The sequence below is a fragment of the Staurois parvus genome, unplaced genomic scaffold (genome assembly GCF_062004578.1).
Source record: "Staurois parvus isolate SC_StPar_1 unplaced genomic scaffold, SC_StPar_1.0 ptg002146l, whole genome shotgun sequence".
Lineage (NCBI taxonomy): Eukaryota > Metazoa > Chordata > Amphibia > Anura > Ranidae > Staurois > Staurois parvus.
The window spans coordinates 102,538-122,560 of record NW_028319942.1 but is presented as its reverse complement, the minus strand read 5'-3'; the positions used below and the strand labels follow the sequence as shown (position 1 = coordinate 122,560).

Here is a 20,023-nt window from a genome sequence, read left to right as displayed (position 1 = left end):
ACTGGTGCGGTGAGGCGGTTGGGTTAAGGCAGCCCATTTGTCATGGATAACCTGCCAATGTACCACAATGGATGAAAAATTAGTGTGCCCTTTTTTTGTTTTGTTTGTAACAATGTAGCGTACCAGAGTGCAGAGTTGTGGTGTGCTCCTGTACATTGTACTATGCATTGGGACACCATTCATAATGAACACCACAGGCAGCACAGTGGCTAAATGGTTAGCACTTCCACCTGGCAGTACTCGGGTCGTTGGTTTGAATCCCAACCACAATACCACCTGCCTGGAGTTTGCATGTTCTCCCTGTGCCTGCGTGGGTTTCCTCCCACACTCCAAAGACATGCTGGCAGATTAATTGGCTCCTGTGCCTAGTATGTATGAATGTAAGTTAGGGACCTTAGATTGTACACCCCTTGAGGGTTAGGGACTGATGTGAATGTAATATATATATGTAAAGCGCTGCGTAAATTGGCAACACAATATAAGTACCTGAAATTTAGAAGAAAAAAAAAATATATATATATATATATACACAATGGGGATCGAAAGTTTGGGCACCCCAGCTAAAAAATTGTATTAATGTGCATAAAGAAGCCAAGGAAAGATGGAAAAATCTCCAAAAGGCATCAAATTACAGATTAGACATTCTTATAATATGTCAACAAAAGTTAGATTTTATTTCCATCATTTACACTTTCAAAATAACAGAAAACAAAAAAATGGCGTCTGCAAAAGTTTGGGCCCCCTGCAGAGTTAATATCTTGTACTGCCCCCTTTGGCAAGTATCACAGCTTGTAAACACTTTTTGTAGCCAGCCAAGAGTCTTTCAATTCTTGTTTGAGGTATCTTTGCCCATTCTTCCTTACAAAAGTCTTCCAGTTCTTTGAGATTTCTGGGCTGTCTGTCACACACTGCTCTTTTAAGGTCTATCCATAGATTTTCAATTATGTTGAGGTCAGGAGATTGTGAAGGCCATGGCAAAACCTTCAGTTTACGCCTCTTGATGTAATCCCCCGTGGATTTCGAGGTGTGTTTAGGATCATTATCCATTTGTAGAAGCCATCCTCTCTTTAACTTCAGCTTTTTCACAGATGGCATCAAGTTACCATCCAAAATTTGCTGAAATTTTATTGAATCCATTTTTCCTTCTACTCGTGAGATGTTCCCTGTGCCACTGGCTGCAACACAACCCCAAAGCATGATTGATCCAACCCCATGCTTAACAGTTGGACAGAGGTTCTTTTCATTAAATTCTGTGCCCCTTCTTCTCCAAACGTACCTTTGCTCATTCCGGCCAAAAAGTTCAATTTTAACCTCATCGGTCCACAGAACTTGTTTCCAAAATGCATCAGGCTTGTCTATATGTTCATTTGCAAAGTTCAAACGATGATTTTTGTGGTGAGGACGTAGAAGAGGTTTTCTTCTGATGACTCTTCCATGAAGACCATATTTGTACAAGTATCTCTTTATAGTGGAATAGTGTACCACAACTCCAGTGTCTGCCAGATCTTTCTGGAGGGATCGTGCAGTCAAACGTGGGTTTTGAATTGTTTTTCTCACAATCCTGCGAGCTGTTCTGTCTGATATTTTTCTTGGTCTTCCAGATATTGCTTTAACTTCCACTGTTCCTGATGACTGCCATTTCTTAATTACATTCCGAACAGAGGATATTGACATCTGAAAACACTTTGCTATCTTCTTATAGCCCTCTCCAGCTTTGTGAGCGTCAACTATTTTCAGTTTCAGTTTTCTAGACAACTGCTTAGAAGAACCCATGGTGCTGATTGTTGGGGCAAGGTCAGATGAGTCTGGGCATTTAAAACCTTTGAGATTGACATCACCTGGTCTTCCCAGACGATGATTGAGAACAATCCATGACACTGGCAGGTCTCAGCTTTGCAAAGGGGGCAGTGCATGCTATAAATTCTGCAGGGTGCCCAAACTTTTGCAGACGCCATTTTTTTGTTTTCTGTTATTTTGAAAGTGTAAATGATGGAAATAAAATCTAACTTTTGTTGACATATTATAAGAATGTCTAATCTGTAATTTGATGCCTTTTGGAGATTTTTCCATCTTTCCTCAGCTTCTTTATGCACATTAATGCAAATTTTTAGCTGGGGTGCCCAAACTTTCGATCCCCACAGTGTGTATATATATATATATATATATATATATATATATTCACATCAGACCCTAACCTTCACAGAGCGTACAATCTAACATCCATAACCCGCACACATACTGGGGACAATTTAAACAGTAGCCAGTTTACCTACCAGCATGTCTTTGGAGTGTGCGAGGACACTGGAGTACCCGGAGGAAACCCACACAGGTGGTCCATATATATTTGGACTCAGGCACAATTTTAGTTCTTTTCAGGTATTTACCAAAACATATTCAAGCTATAGTTCTATAATGGATATGGGCTGAAAGTGAACACTCTCAGGTTTAATTTGAGGGTATGTACATCCAAATTGGAGGAAGGGTTTAGGAATTACAGCTCTTAAGAGTAGCCATCCCCCTTTTTCAAGGGACAAAAAGTAATTGGACAATGGAATGAAAAGTTGTTTCATGGCCAGGTGTGGGCTACCCCTCTGTTGTTTCTTCATCAATTAAGCAGGTAAAAGGTCTGGAGTTGATTCTAAGTGTGGTATTTTCATTTGGAATCTATTTCTGTGAACCTACATCAAAGGAGCTGTCCATGCAAGTGAAGCAGGCCATTGTAACGCTTCAAAAATGAAACAAATCCATCAGAGAGATCGCAGCAACATTAGGAGCGGCCAAATCAACAGTTTGGTACATTCTGAGGGAAGAACACACTGGTGAGCTCAGCAACATAAAAAGGCATGGACGTCCATGGAAGACAACAGTGGTGGATGATTGCAGGATCCTCTCTATGGTAAAGAAAAACCCATTCACAACATCCAGACAAGTGAAGGACACTCTCCAGGAGGTGGACGTATCATTGTCAAAGTCTACAATCAAGAGAAGACTTCACGAGAGCAAATACAGAGAGTTCACCACAAGGTGCAAACCATTCATTAGCCTGAAGAATAGAAAAGCCAGATTAGACTTTGCCAAAAAAAAATCTAAAAAAGCCAGACCAGTTCTGGAAAAGCATTCTTTGGACGGATGAAACTAAGATGAATCTGTACCAGAATGACGGGAAGAAAAAAGTGTGGAGAAGGCTTGGAGCAGCTCATGATCCAAAGCACACAACTTTATCTGTAAACCATGGCGGAGGCAGTGTGATGGCATGGGCATGCATGGCTTCCTGTGGCACTGGGTCATTGGTGTTTATTGCTGATGTGACAGAAGCAGCCGGATGAATTCTGCAGTGTTTACAGATACACTGTCAGCCCAGATTCAGCCAAATGCAGAAAAGTTGATTGGACCGCACATCACAGTACAGATGGACAATGATCCAAAACACACTGCAAAAGCTTTTGAAGGAAAAGAAGTGGAATATTCTGCAATGACCGAGTCAATCACCTGATCTCAACCCAATTGAGCATGCATTTCACTTGCTGCAGGCAAAACTAAAGGCAGAAAGATCCACAAACAAGAACAACTGAAGACAGCTGCAGTTACATGTCTTTAGCAAATAATAATAACATAATAAATATAATAATAATTAAAAAATTATAATAAAAACATATAATAATAATTATTACATTTCATAATTACTACTTTAATGCCTTTTTACAGGTTACTTTTTCATGTTCTGTTACAGAATGATGTTACAGTTATTAATTACATGAATCTGATTGGTTTATACTTATATAAAAAAAAAATTCCTCAGTCTGCCCCCAGAGACCCCCTCTGTCCCTGCAGACACAGGACCAGCAGATGACCCCCATAAGGCAGTGATGAGACTCCTGGGGAACAAAGAGTATGCCAAGCCTCCCCAAAAGAACCCCCCCCCCCTTCCCAGTCCAGTCTTCATGCAAAATTCTCTGCATTCACTGGAAGGATCATGACGTCATCCGCAAGTGAAAGGTGGGGTGGGGGGTGGTAATCATTAACGGACTTATTTTCCTACAGGTTCATTTTTCAAGTGCTGTTAATGTCCTAATTTATTCATTATTAAATTGATAGAAGAGAAATGTAATCATTATTAAATGTAACAATTTACAATTAATTAATGCAAAATGTCTTTTAGCCGGTTATTCTTGAAAAAAAAAATATAGTTATATTTTTATTTAATATAATATAGTTATATTTTTATATAACTATATATATATTTTTAAATTATTATTTATTTATTTTTTCCTATATTATGGCTTTCTATGCATTAGTTACAGAAATCTGATTGGTTAATATTTATGTGAAGAAAAACTCCATAGCTCCCTTTATATAGGGAAATAAAATGCCCCCCCCCCCCCCCCCCCCGGCACAGAACCAGCAGCTGACCCCCATAAGGCAGCCCCCAGCTCTGTGGACGCGGCTCTGCTCAACGACAGGGGGCGTGTGTATGCAAATCGCGGATGATTATTCGGGCGAATGAGAACGAGGAAACGCAAGGGGGCGGGCCAATGGCAGCCAGCGGTCTGCAAGGAAAGGCCGCGGTGGGCGTGGCGTGAGCTCAGTGCAGGGCTGTCTGTCGCGGAGGGAGCTTCGTCCAGCCAGAGTCCAGCAGGTAGGTTGCGCTCCGCGGTAGGAAGGTTGAACGGTAGGTAGGTTGCGCTCCGCGGTAGGAAGGTTGAACGGTAGGTAGGTTGCGCTCCGCGGTAGGAAGGTTGCACGGTAGATGCGCTCCGCGGTAGGTAGGTTGCGCTCCGCGGTAGGAAGGTTGAATGGTAGGTAGGTTGCGCTCCGCGGTAAGAAGGTTGCGCAGTAGGTAGGTTGCGCTCCGCGGTAGGAAGGTTGCGCTCCGCGTAAGTAAATTTTCGATCTTGACCCCTTCTCCCCCCGCTCTTCGTTTTGTGTCTCCCGCAGGTGTGACCCCCATGTCGGGCCGAGGGAAATCCGGCGGCAAAGCCCGAGCCAAGGCCAAGTCCCGCTCCTCCCGGGCCGGACTCCAGTTCCCCGTAGGCCGCGTCCACCGGCTCCTCCGGAAGGGTAACTACGCGGAGCGGGTGGGGGCCGGGGCCCCGGTGTACCTGGCCGCCGTGCTGGAGTATTTGTCCGCCGAGATCCTGGAACTGGCCGGTAATGCCGCCCGGGACAACAAGAAGACCCGGATCATCCCCCGACACCTCCAGCTGGCCATCCGCAACGACGAGGAGCTCAACAAGCTGCTGGGAGGGGTGACCATCGCCCAGGGAGGGGTCCTGCCCAACATCCAGGCCGTGCTGCTGCCCAAGAAGACCCAGAGCTCCAAAAAATGAGACATTGGGGGAGGGGGGTCTACAATGATGGGGGGGGGGGTCAAATTGTGACTGCACCCCAAGGTGACTCAGGGCTCCAAAAATGAGACATTGGGGGGAGGGGGGTCTACAATGATGGAGGGGGGTTCAAATTGTGACTGCACCCCAAGGTGACCCAGAGGATCAAAAATTAGACATTGGGGGAGGGGGGTCTACAATGGAGGAAGGGGATCTACAGTGGAGGAGGTGAATCTACAATAATGAAGGGGGATCTACAGTGCAGGAGGGGATCTGCAATGGGGGGGGGGGTTTAAAATGGAGGAGGAGGGATCTACAATGATGATGGGGGGATCAAATTGTGACTGCACCCAAGATGACTCAGAGGTTCAAAAATGAGACATTGGGGGGAGGGGGGGGTCTACATTGGAGGTTGAGATGTGTCTGTTCCCCAAGAAGACCCAGAGCTGCAAAAAATTAGACATGGAGTGAGGGGGTCTACAGTGGGGGAGGGGGGGGGTGTTAAATTGTGACTGCTCACCAAGAAGATGCAGAGCTAAAAAAAATTAGAAATGGGAGAGGAGGGGGTCTGCAATGGAGGGAGATCTACAATGGGGGAGGGAGGGAAGTAAACTTTGAATGCTTCCCAAGAAGACCCAGAGCTCCAAAAAATGAGACATTGTCAGGGGGGGATCTACAATGGGGGAGGGAGATCTACAATTGAGGAGCGATGGAGAGTAAGCTGTAACTGCTTCCCAAGAAGACCCAGAGCTTCAAAAGATGAGACTCGGGGAGGGGGATCTACAATGGGGGAGGGGGATAAACTGTGACTGCTCCTTTAAAAAGGCCAAGAGCTCAAAAAAAAAAAAAGAAAACTGGAGGGGGGTGGGGTGGGGGGTATGCGGCATCTACAATGGGGGTGAACTGACAATGCAGGGTTAATGCACTGTGCATGACTTCCAAGGACAAACATTGGGGTTCAAGTGTGTCTCCCCAAAATATATTCAACACCAGCACCTGCTGTAATCTCCAGGCATGTAATGCCCCCTCCCCCAATTCCTTATATCATAGATCACCCCCCCTCCCCCAAATCCTTATATCATAGATCACCCCCCCTCCCCCAAATCCTTATATCATAGATCACCCCCCTCCCCCAATCCTTTTATTATATGTCACCCTCTCCCTCCTTATATCAGGGGTCACCCCTCCCCCATCCTAACATAAGTTCCCCCTGTCCCTAAAGCATAGGTCTCCCCATCTCCGATCTTTATAGGTCACCGTGCCCCCCCCCCCCCCTTCCAATTATATATCACAGGTCACCCTCTCCCTCCTTATATCAGGGGTCACCCCTCCCCCATCCTAACATCATAAGTTCCCCTTGTCCCTAAAGCATAGGTCTCCCCATCCAATCCTTATAGGTCACCGCGCCCCCCCGCCCCCCTCCAATTTTATATCATAGGTCACCTCCTCCCCTCACAATTTTTTATATCACAGGTCAGCCCCTCCCTCCTTATATCAGGGGTCACCCCTCCCCTCCCCCCCTTCCAATTATATATCACAGGTCAGCCCCTCCCTCTGTATATCAGGGGTCACCCCTCCCCTCCCCCCCCCTTCCAATTATATATCACAGGTCAGCCCCTCCCTCTGTATATCACAGGTCAGCCCCTCCCTCTGTATATCACAGGTCAGCCCCTCCCTCTGTATATCACAGGTCACCCTCTCCCTCCTTATATCAGGGGTCACCCCTCCCCCATTCTAACATCATAAGTTCCCCTTGTCCCTAAAGCATAGGTCACCCCATCCAATCCTTATAGGTCACCGCGCCCCCCCCGCCCCCCTCCAATTTTATATCATAGGTCACCTCCTCCCCTCCCAACTTTTTATATCACAGGTCAGCCCCTCCCTCCTTCTATCACAGGTCACCCCCTCCCCCACCTCAGTTCACAGGTTGGGGTACAGCTATTGTGTTCCTGGAACACGAGGGTTAATTCCTCCTTTAGGGTGTTAGCAGCGCGGTGTAATGACACTTTCATATTGCTATGAGAACAACTGCCAGGATTCCAACTGTCACTCCTCACCAGGGTGGGTTGGGATTGGTTGCTCCGGTAGAAAAGAAGTTCTAATTTTCGGCACTTTGATAAATGAGAGATAAAGGGGACTTGTAGGGGACCTGGGAATTCCGCCTGTCCCTCATGGGACCTGTTATTGCAATGAAATGAATGGGCTGCCAAGGCAGCAAAACTCCTAAATCATTTTTTTTTGGACCATGTGTTGCCGTGCTCAGATTGAGTTGCACCACAATACAGTAACGCATATGAGTTACCACACCAAGGCACCGGTCACACCGCTGCGATTTAAAATTGCACAACTTGTGTACTTAGCGCGATTTCAGGTGCGATTTCTGAAAACGTTATTGCTACTTGTGAAGGTTTTCAACGATTTCTTGCCATTTGCAGTGCGATTTCCATTCTATTCTACGTATGAGAAATCGCAACAAAACTGCAGAAAAAGTCAGAACTACTTTAGAAATCGCGCTGCGGCAAATCGCACGTTAAGACGCCGACATTCACATTCATTAGGTGTGATTTCAATTCGCAAATCGCACCTGCATGACCGGGCACGTCATGCAAGTCGTACATTTATTTAGATTTTATTGCCCCTACAGGTTCCCTTTAAAGCAGGAAAGGGGTGCGCTCTATTTCCAACAGCAATAGTGTTGATTTTTTTTGGGGGGGTGGGGTGTTTTTCACGGTTGCCCCCCCAATCCGGCGACCCTGTGACTGCAGCGGTGGGATTCCATTTCTGCATGATGAGGGTTCTCAGTACATACAATGTCATTCTGTTTAGGCTCCAACCAGGGGCGGACTGACAATTCATGGGGCCCCCGGGCAATAGGGGATCATGGGGCCCCTGTGTCCTTGCCCACACTCAAAAAAAGCCTATGAAAGGTACCAGGGGCATTTCATGGGGCCCCCTACTGACCCCGGGCCCTCAGGCAGTGCCCGAGTGTTCGAATGGTCAGTCCGCCCCTGGCTCCAACTGGTCCAGGATTTCATTTTCTTCTGCTGGGAATATTCAGTTCACTAACCTAGAACACAATATTGACTAGAAAGATCATTATTTACTATAACCATCATTTACCCCTCAGGTCACACCGAAGCGTTTTCTGCAGCGATTTGCAGGAACGCAGTACAGTCCATTTAACATCATTTCCTACGAGACACGTTCACATCTCCACGTTTTCACCCAATGCGTTTTTTTGGAAACAGACTTTTTTGAACGCAAAAAGTTGAGTTTTTGGTTCTATAGACTTATTTATTTCATGTAATTATATAGCGCCGTCAATTTACGCAGCACTTTACATATATATTGTACATTCACATCAGTCCCTAACCCTCAAGGGGGGTACAATCTAAGGTCCCTAACCCTCAAGGGGGGTACAATCTAAGGTCCCTAACCCTCAAGGGGCGTACAATCTAAGGTCCCTAACCCTCAAGGGGTGTACAATCTAAGGTCCCTAACCCTCAAGGGGCGTACAATCTACGGTCCCTAACCCTCAAGGGGCCTACAATCTACGGTCCCTAACCCTCAAGGGGCGTACAATCTACGGTCCCTAACCCTCAAGGGGCGTACAATCTACGGTCCCTAACCCTCAAGGGGCGTACAATCTAAGGTCCCTAACCCTCAAGGGGCGTACAATCTAAGGTCCCTAACCCTCAAGGGGCGTACAATCTAAGGTCCCTAACCCTCAAGGGGCGTACAATCTACGGTCCCTAACCCTCAAGGGGCGTACAATCTAAGGTCCCTAACCCTCAAGGGGGGTACAATCTAAGGTCCCTAACCCTCAAGGGGGGTACAATCTAAGGTCCCTAACCCTCAAGGGGGGTACAATCTAAGGTCCCTAACCCTCAAGGGGCGTACAATCTACGGTCCCTAACCCTCAAGGGGCGTACAATCTACGGTCCCTAACCCTCAAGGGGCGTACAATCTAAGGTCCCTAACCCTCAAGGGGCGTACAATCTAAGGTCCCTAACCCTCAAGGGGCGTACAATCTAAGGTCCCTAACCCTCAAGGGGCGTACAATCTAAGGTCCCTAACCCTCAAGGGGCGTACAATCTAAGGTCCCTAACCCTCAAGGGGCGTACAATCTAAGGTCCCTAACCCTCAAGGGGGGTACAATCTAAGGTCCCTAACCCTCAAGGGGGGTACAATCTAAGGTCCCTAACCCTCAAGGGGGGTACAATCTAAGGTCCCTAACCCTCAAGGGGCGTACAATCTAAGGTCCCTAACTCACATTCATACATACACATACTAGGACCAATTTAGACAGGAGCCTATTAACCTACCAGCATGTCTTTGGAGTATGGGAGGAAGCTGGCGTACCTGGAGAAAACCCACGCAGGCACAGGGAGAACATGCAAACTCCAGGCAGGTGGTGCCGTGGTTGGGATTCGAACCTGCGACCCGAGTACTGCCAGGCAGAAGTGCTAACCATTTAGCCACTGTGCTGCCCTTTTTTAAATAACAGAACATGCAAAAATCAATAGAAAACACTGCAGAAAAACATGTGTTGCATTTTTGTCGCATTTTAAATTAAAGAAAAATGAGGGGAAAAATGCATTATAAATGCATAAGAAAACGCAATGCAGAAACAGCTCAAAGTCAACCTGCATAGCCTTAGAGCTGATCCTTCAATGGGGACAACCGCCCAAGAAGAAATTCCCCCTTACTTTTGGGAAAATTGAGAGTTTTTGGTTCCATAGACTTCAATGGAAAAACTGCAGAAAAGCATGTAGTGCGTTTTTGTTGTGTTTTAAATCTGCTTAACAAGATAATTTTTTAAAAATTAAATAAAAACCCGCATCAAAAAAACGGCAAAAACGCAAAATGAGACGGCTGAAATGCAACCTGCATAGGTGTGAACGGAGCCTTATTGTAACAATTTGTATTTACTAAACAATCATTATGTATCATAACAATCATTATTTACTATCAACATTCTGTTTTTTTTCAGCTCCTGTAAGATCTCATGCTGGAAGTAGTGATTGTTATACCGGATATCAATGGTTCTAGTTTAGTGAATGGAGCTCCACGTGTCTGAAATGTTCACTTTTATTTTAGTTTGTGGTTTTGTGATGTGTTGTGTTCTGTAACATTCTGAGGGGGGGGGGGGTCATTGGCTCCAGGGTCCTGGGTTTGTATTCAAACATTATTTTTTGAATCTCATTACAAACCAGATTTTAAACATCATAGAGGGCTGTGGTTTTGCAGTTTGCAGTCGAACTTGATAAAGTCCCACTATATGTTTGTTTTGTGTTCCCATTCAAACAGTATTCCTACAAAACATATATATATAGATTGTAAGCTCCCAGGATCAGGGCCCTCCTATCCCTCTTGTATTGAACTGTATTGTTGCTGTATTGTCTCCCGTTATATTGTAAAGCGCTGAGCAAACTGTTGGCGCCATAAATCCTGTATAATAATAATAATAATATAATATAAATCCTGTATAATAATAATAATAATATATAAATCCTGTATAATAATATATATATATTTTATATATATATGTGTGTGTATATATGTATATATAATTATTATACAGGATTTATATAGAGCCAACAGTTTGCTCAGCACTTTACAATATAAGGCAGACAGTACAATTACAATACATTTCAGTACAGAAGGAATAGGAGGGCCCGGCTCATGGAGCTTACAATCTAAAGGGGGAGGGGATACAAAAGGTGATAGCGGCAGGGGATGATCTGGGGGAGGTGATTCAAATACTGTTCTTAGATGGAGGTGGGGTAGGCTGCCCTGAAGAAGTGAGTTTTCAAAGATCGCCTAAAGGCAGACAGGGTGGGGGCTGACCGGACATGCTGTGGTAGGGAGTTCCAGCGGATGGGAGAGGCACTGGAGAAGTCTCTCTCTCTCTCTCTCTCTCTCTCTCTCTCATTTTATATATATAAATAATTATATATAATTTTTATATACATATATTTTTTACCTGGTAGATCAGAATCCAGTAGGGACCGGCCAAATTTCATCCTACGTATGGGCTTGCTGGTTGTACACAAGGCAGTCTATTGATGGACTTCTGTACAACCAGCCTGTTGGATTTTCCCCAAATGATCAGTACCACCAGCTGTAGCCGGCAACAATGTTCGGTGGGAGTAGTTCCCCCATCCACCTCCGATGTGTGGACGGGGTAATCTGTTCTTTTTTTTTTTTTTTTTTTTTTTCCCCACAACCCGCTGTTTGAAACAAACGAAAAAAAAATCGTGTCAAACTGTGGCCCTCCAGTTGTTGAGGAACTACAAGTCCCATCATGCCTCTGCCTTTGGGAGTCATGCTTGTAATTGTCAGCCTTGCAATGCCTCGTGGGATTTGTAGTTCTGCAACAGCTGGAGGGCAGCAGTTTGACACCCGTGATGTATGGCCAGCCCAAGGAGAAGGTGCCATGGCTGATTCTAGGAATTTCTGGGCAGTGTCACGGTGTCTTTGTCCCCACTAAGACTAAGTCATAGATATCATTACATAGATGAGGGTTCATTTCAGGGGTGGACTGACCATTCGGGCACTGCCCAAGGGCCCGGGGTCAGTAGGGGGCCCCATGAAATGCCCCTGGTACCTTTCATAGGCTTTTTTGGGTGTGGTTTGAGTGTGGGCGAGGACACGGGCCCCATGATCCCCTTTTGCCCAGGGGCCCCATGAGTTGTCAGTCTGCCCCTGGTTCATTTGTTTTTCCCATTCAGCTACTAGACTGAACAACAACAAAAAAACAATTTTCTCCATTCATGCGGCCGAGGTGTAGGAACTCTCCACTGGCAGAATACACGGATCAGCAGGTGCAGCCCATTGGGGAAACATGTTTAATGAGCCTGTCAAGCAGGAGTGACTACGGTTTTATTTATTTCAGGTACTTATATTGTACATTCACATCAATCCCTAACCCTCGAGGGGTGTAAAATTTGAGGTCCCTAACTCACATTCATACATACAGGGCCATGGATAAGGGGGTACCACCAGTCCTCTTCTACAGGGCCCAGGCCAGCAGTGCGGCCCAGGCAGCTGGGTGAACGGCAGGGGGGAGGGGGCAATTACTGGAACAGCTCCCCTATACGGCTTTCTGCAGCAGCAGCTGACTTCTCCTTTCCCCCCTCTGCTGGCTTTCAGCTGCTGCAGAAAGAAACATACAGAGGATTGGTTCCACTAATTTATCAGCCCCTTCCTTTCCTGAATGTACACAGTGAGTGATGGGTACCGATCACTCACTGTGTTCATAACTGAAGCATAATAAATTGTGTTGGGGGGGGGGCTGTCAGGTTGCCGTTATGGAACCTGGTGGTTTGGGGGGTCCTGTCAGGTTGGCTGTAATGGTTTCTAACAGCAGCCCTGTATATACTAGAGCCAATTTACCCACCAGCATGTCTTTTGAGTGAGGAACTAGTGCAGACATAGGGAGAACATGCAAACTCCAGGCAGATCATGCCGTGGTTGGGAATTGAACCAACAACACTAGTGCTGCTAGGTAGAAGTGCTAACCACTTAGCCAATGTGGTGTGTGAATACATGTGCATCGAACATGGCTATCGGTCTTCTGCTGAACTGGTCGAATTTTTCTCCATCTATGGCCAGCTTAAGCTATCCCTCATAAACAAACAATGTAGGAACGCATGGTTTACAGTGACATCTCAGTTACTGTGCTGGGACTGTTCCCCAGGGACACGTACACTCACCGGCCACTTTATTAGGTACACCATGCTCCCCCACACCATGACACCACCAGCCTGAACCATTGATACAAGGCAGGATGGATCCACCACACCATGACACCACCACCATCAGTCTGAACTGTTGATACAAGGCAGGATGGATCCACCACACCATGACACCACCACCACCAGCCTGAACCACTGACACAAGGCAGGATGGATCCACCACACCATGACACCACCAGCCTGAACCATTGATATAAGGCAGGATGGATCCACCACACCATGACACCACCAGCCTGGACCATTGATACAAGGCAGGATGGAACCACCACACCATGACACCACCATCAGCCTGAACCATTGATACAAGGCAGGATGGATCCACCACACCATGACACCACCACCACCAGCCTGAACCATTGATACAAGACAGGATGGATCCACCACACCATGGCACCACCACCACCAGCCTGAACCATTGATACAAGACAGGATGGATCCACCACACCATGACACCACCACCACCAGCCTGAACCATTGATACAAGACAGGATGGATCCACCACACCATGGCCATCAGACGTAAAAACAATCTTTGAGTAGCAATAGAACAAGTATAATAATAATAATAAGACACCAGCAGTTTTCTAGAAGCGCATTCCAGGGATTCGCCCTCCAGCCCTGCCAATCATTGGGTGTAGGTAGGTCACATGTCCTGGTGCACATCACAATCACTGCTCTGCTATCCTGCAGAACAATCCCAGCATGCACTTCTGATTGGCTCTGTAACTACATGCAGTTTAGTGTAACAGCTCTCGCTTTGCCATTGTATATGAAAGAGGAACTGATTTCTGATCTTAAACTGATTCTAAAGGTTAATTTATTTATTTTTTAAATAACAAACATGTCTATACTTACCTGCTGTGTGCGGTGGTTTTGCATTGAGCAGCCCGGATCCTCCTCTTCCCAGGTGCCCCACAGGCTCTCCTCCTGTCAGGTGCCCCTGCAGCAAGCAGCTTGCTGCGGGGGCACCTACTGCTCCATGTGTCCATTCAAACACGGAGCCGTGGCTTGGCCCCACCCTCTCACTCATTGGCTGACTGGCGGTGATTGACAGCAGTGGGAGCCAATTGCTCCCGCTTGCTGTCTCAGCCAATGAGGAGGCTGACACCTGGGACAACCGAGGCTGTTGTTCACATCACTGGATTGTGAGGAGGTTCAGGTATGTATTGGGGGTGGGCGCTGCACACAGGTGTTTTACTTTCATACATAGAACACATGAAGGTAACAAACCTCGATCCTTTACAAGCACTGCAAGAGCCTGTGTTGATGGCATCAGTCTGAGATGCTTCTGAGCTCCTTCAGAGGTCATTGACAGGTGCAACTGACCTGCATTTGACTTGCTTCAAGTGGGTTTTGCTTCCAATAGGCCATCTACACTGACCCTAAACCAGGGGGGCCCAACCTTTTAAAGAGCAAGGGCCACTTAAGTGATTTGGTAAGCGGTCACAGGCCACAATGAATTTTAATGCTTCTGAATTTTTAATTTGTCATTATGTATCACATCTGAGGGCCACAGGTTGAGCCCCCCTGCCCTAAACAGTAGGTGTGATGGTGCAAAGGACCCCAGGACACATACCTGGGGTTAGATCTCCCCAACTAGTACAATAAAAAAAATCCTTGCAGGGGTTCTTAACCCTCCCTCACTACAATGAAACCTACGTAAAGGAGACCTCCAGCCACTCAGGATTAGGTTTCAGGAATTCCCATGGGACTGTTTATGCTTTTTTTTTTACTTGTGGATGGGCTGATTGAAGGACGAAAAAAAAAAAAGTTCTGTGAAATTTCAAAAACATAAGCTGCTATCTGCACTGCATTTCCATCCAGCGCTGAGATCTCTTCCATTCATAAAATGCCTCGCTTGGAGGAAGGATCTTTTTTTTTTTTTCTTGGGAGGGTGCATGTGATCAGCACAGGGCCAAACAGCACTGGTCAAACAGAGGTCAGGGGTTCTGCATTTTCCTAGAGCAGAAAGAAAACTCCTCCTCTAAACTTTAACCAGTGCTGTGCTGGACACTGATAGAATTCACAAGACTGCTATATACTGCTGATGAGAAAAGGTATTTAGCAGTTTATATTTATTTGCCTCTCCAAGTTGTGTGTACTGTGGGAGACCAGATATAGTGAATGCGGGGTCAGGGGAGAGCGGATATAGAGAATGCGGGGTCCGGGGAGACCAGATATAGTGAATGCAGGGTCCGGGGAGATCAGATATAGTGAATGCGGGGTCCGAGGAGAGCGGATATAGTGAATGCGGGGTCCGGGGAGAGCGGATATAGTGAATGCGGGGTCCGGGGAGAGCGGATATAGTGAATGCAGGGTCCGGGGAGACCGGATATAGTGAATGCAGGGTCACGGGAGACCGGATATAGTGAATGCAGGGTCACGGGAGACCGGATATAGTGAATGCAGGGTCCGGGGAGACCGGATATAGTGAATGCAGGGTCCGGGGAGACCGGATATAGTGAATGCAGAGTCCGGGGAGAGCGGATATAGTGAATGCAGGGTCCTGGGAGACCGGATATAGTGAATGCAGGGTCCGGGGAGAGCGGATATAGTGAATGCAGGGTCCGGGGAGAGCGGATATAGTGAATGCACGGTCTGGGGAGAGCGGATATAGTGAATGCAGGGTCCGGGGAGACCGGATATAGTGAATGCAGGGTCCGGGGAGAGCGGATATAGTGAATGCAGGATCCGGGGAGAGCGGATATAGTGAATGCAGGGTCCGGGGAGACCGGATATAGTGAATTCAGGGTCCGGGGAGACTGGATATAGTGAATGCAGGGTCAGGGGACACCGGATATAGTGAATGCAGGGTCCGGGGAGACCGGATATAGTGAATGCAGGGTCCGGGGAGAGCGGATATAGTGAATGCAGGGTCCGGGGAGAGTGGATATAGTGAATGCAGGGTCCGGGGAGAGCGGATATAGTGAATGCAGGGTCCGGGGAGAGCGGATATAGTGAATGCAGGGTCCGGGGAGAGCGGATATAGTGAATGCAGGATCCGGGGAGAGCGGATATAGTGAATGCAGGGTCCGGGGAGACCGGATATAGTGAATGCAGGGTCCGGGGACACCAGATATAGTGAATGCAGGGTTCGGGGAGACCGGATATAGTGAATGCAGGGTCCGGGGAGACCTGATATAGTGAATGCAGGGTCAGGGGACACCAGATATAGTGAATGCAGGGTCCGGGGAGACCAGATATAGTGAATGCAGGGTCCGGGGAGACCGGATATAGTGAATGCAGGGTCCGGGGAGAGCGGATATAGTGAATGCAGGATCCGGGGAGAGCGGATATAGTGAATGCAGGATCCGGGGAGAGCGGATATAGTGAATGCAGGGCCCGGGGGAGACCGGATATAGTGAATGCAGGGTCAGGGGACACTAGATATAGTGAATGCAGGGTCCGGGGTTTAGTAAGACCTTAATACATGTGATCATGCGTTCTGTGCCGCAGGCTTTCAACGGTTAACACATTGTGCATAGATGACATATCCCCACCTGTCCAATGCCTTCTGAAAAGCAAGCCACTGTGGATCTCATTTCAGAGGGGCGGCAGCAATTTAAACCACCCAGCCTTGGCCTGACCTCATTCACTTCAAGGTGCTGCATTTATTTATACCTGTGGTTATACGGCTTGTGTACCTCCACCACCAGAGGAGGGTGGTAAAACCGTGGATATAGCAACTATTTTTTACCACCATGACAGCAAAGCCTTTACTTAGGTTTGTTCTCGCCCTCTATGGAATATAGAATACGGTTCATTGCTCCGAACGCTGAGCTCTGTGATGTTTCTGTTCATAGATTGTTTTCGGAGAGTTGCCTGGACTGCTCCGCTCACTGTGGTGACACCGACTGTAATACATTGTTGCTCTTCTGTGTTTATTCGATTTTTTACTTGTCTGTAGAAGCACTTTATTGGATAATGTACAATGTTGTTTCTTATTATAAAATGTCTTTTTCTATTTGAATGTGTTAGTAAACATTGTATCCCCACTTTTAGCAGAGAGTGTCTTGTTCTTTGTTTCTTGACCTTGTCATCGAATATTATGTGACGCCGTTTGTTTACTTCACGTTTTTAGACAATAAAGTAACACTGACACCCCGGTCACACCGATCCGACTTTGAAATCGTGCAACTTCCAGCGAAGTCTCACAATTTCAACGTCGGATGTCTGACTTGAGGTTAGACTTGCAAGACAACTGCGGCTTCCAAGACACAGACGTCTATGCAAGCCGCACCTGAAGTAGTGCATGCACTACAATAGAAACCGGTGCGGCTCCGACCGCTGTAATTGTGGACAATAGGCTGCGACTTGCCATGCATAGTTACATAGTTAGTCTGGCTGAAAAAAGACCAAAAAAAAAAGTTATATTGCTATACCCACAGTTGATCCAGAGGAAGGCAAAAAACAGCAAGGCATGATCCAATTTGCTCCTGCAGGGAAGAATTCCTTCCTGATCCCCCGAGAGGCAATCGGATATTCCCTGGATCAACTATATAACTGGATACAACTAAATATAACTGGATACTAACATTTATATGTTAGTATCCAGTTATATTCTTTGTATCCAAGAATGAATCCAGGACTTTTTTAAAGCAATCCATTGAGCTGGCCAGAACCAACTCTGAGGGAGTCTATTCCACATTTTCACAGCTCTTACTGTGAAGAAACCTTTCCATATTTGGAGATTACATTTCTTTTCCTCCAGATGTAAAGAGTGCCCCCTTGTCCTCTGTGATGACCTCAGGGGCAATAACTCTACACCGAGTTCACTACATGAACCACTGATGTATTTATACATGGAGATCCTATCCCCCCTTATGTATTATACATGGAGATCCTATCCCCCCTTACGTATTATACATGGAGATCATATCCCCCCTTATGTATTATACATGGTGATCATATCCCCCCTTATGTATTGTACATGGTGATCATATCCCCCCCTTATGTATTATACATGGAGATCATATCCCCCCTTATGTATAATACATGGAGATCATATCCCCCCTTATGTATTATACATGGTGATCATATCCCCCCTTATGTATTATACATGGAGATCATATCCCCCTTATGTATTATACATGGAGATCATATCCCCCCTTATGTATTATACATGGTGATCATGTCTCCCCCTTATGTATTATACATGGAGATCATATCCCTCCTTATGTATTGTACATGGAGATCATTTCCCCCTTATGTATTATACATGGAGATCATATCCCCCTTATGTATTATACATGGAGACCATATCCCCCCTTATGTATTATACATGGAGATCATATCCCCCCTTATGTATTTTACATGGAGATCATATCCCCCCTTATGTATTATACATGGAGATCATATCCCCCTTATGTATTATACATGGAGATCATATCCCCCCCTTATGTATTATACATGGAGATCATATCCCCTCTTATGTATTATACATGGTGATCATATCCCCCCTTATGTATTATACATGGAGATCATATCCCCCTTATGTATTATACATGGAGATCATATCCCCCCTTATGTATTATACATGGTGATCATGTCTCCCCCTTATGTATTATACATGGAGATCATATCCCCCCCTTAAGTATTATACATGGAGATCATATCCCCCCTTATGTATTATACGTGGTGATCATATCCCTCCTTATGTATTATACGTGGAGATCATATCCCCCCCTTATGTATTATACATGGAGATCATATCCCCCCTCATGTATTATACATGGAGATCATATCCCCCCTTATGTATTATACATGGTGATCATATCCCCCCTTATGTATTATACATGGAGATCATATCCCCCCTTATGTATTATACATGGTGGTCATATCCCCCCTTATGTATTATACATGGAGAGCATATCCCCCCTTATGTATTATACATGGAGATCATATCCCCCCTTATGTATTATACATGGAGATCATATCCCCCCCTTATGTATTATACATGGAGATCATATCCCCCCCTTATGTATTATACATGGAGATCATATCCCCCCTTAATCTCCTCTCCTCAAGAGAAAATAAATTCAGTTCCTGTAATCTTTCCTCATAGCTGATCTCCTCCATGCCTCTTATCAGTTTGGTTGCCCTTCTCTATATTTTCTCCAGTTCCCCAATGTTCTTTTTATGAATTGGTGCCCAAAACTGAACTGCATATTCCAGATGAGGTCTTACTAATGATTTCTACTGGGGGGGGGGGAATGATATCTCTCTCTCTCTCAAGTATATACCTCTTTTAATACAAGGGTATTTTATACAAGAAAGGATTGGGCTTGGCCCCCTAGTTCCAGTGAAGGGAACTCTTAAGGCTTCAGCATACCGAGTCATTTTGGACAATTTCATGTTCCCAACTTTGTGGGAAGAGTTTGGGGATGGCCCCTTCCTGTTCCAACATGACTGCGCACCAGTGCACAAAGCAAGGTCCATAAAGACATGGAGGAGCCAGTTTGGGGTGGAGGAACTTGACTGTCCTGCACAGAGTCCTGACCTCAACCCCATAGAACACCTTTGGGATGAATTAGAGCGGAGACTGTGAGCCAGGCCTCCTCCCCCGACATCAGTGCCTGACCTGACAAATGTGCTTCTGGAAGAATGGTCCAACCTTCCCATAGACACCCTCCTAAACCTTGTGGACGGCCTTCCCAGAAGAGTTGAAGCTGTTATAGCTGCAAAGGGCGGGGCCAACTCAATATTGAACCCTACGGACTAAGGCTGGGGGGCCATTACAGTTCATGTGCGGGGAAAGGGCGGCCGACCAATACTTTTGGCAATATATTTATTTATTTCATGTACTTATATAGCGCCGTCAATGTACGCAGCACTTTACATATATATTGTACATTCACATCAGTCCCTAACCCTCAAGGGGCGTACGATCTAAGGTCCCTAACCCTCAAGGGGCGTACAATCTAAGGTCCCTAACCCTCAA

The 20,023-nt window shown here is 46.1% G+C and overlaps 1 protein-coding gene across 2 annotated transcripts; it reads left to right on the top strand.

Moving 5' to 3' along the window:
- Positions 1-4,567: 4,567 nt before the first annotated feature.
- LOC149432426 (histone H2A type 2-B-like) lies at positions 4,568-17,084 on the top strand. 2 transcript variants are annotated; one of them, XR_016309140.1, is made up of 3 exons: positions 4,568-4,636; positions 4,936-6,762; positions 6,798-17,084. XR_016309140.1 is itself a non-coding variant. In XM_089665210.1 (2 exons), the coding sequence occupies exon 2, from the start codon at positions 4,947-4,949 to the stop codon at positions 5,325-5,327; it is 381 nt and encodes a 126-aa protein (XP_089521336.1). In that variant the 5' UTR covers positions 4,568-4,636; positions 4,936-4,946; the 3' UTR covers positions 5,328-17,084. The 2 variants fall into 2 exon arrangements, 1 of the variants encoding a protein (XP_089521336.1); XM_089665210.1 differs by having other exon boundaries at positions 4,936-17,084.
- Positions 17,085-20,023: the final 2,939 nt, after the last annotated feature.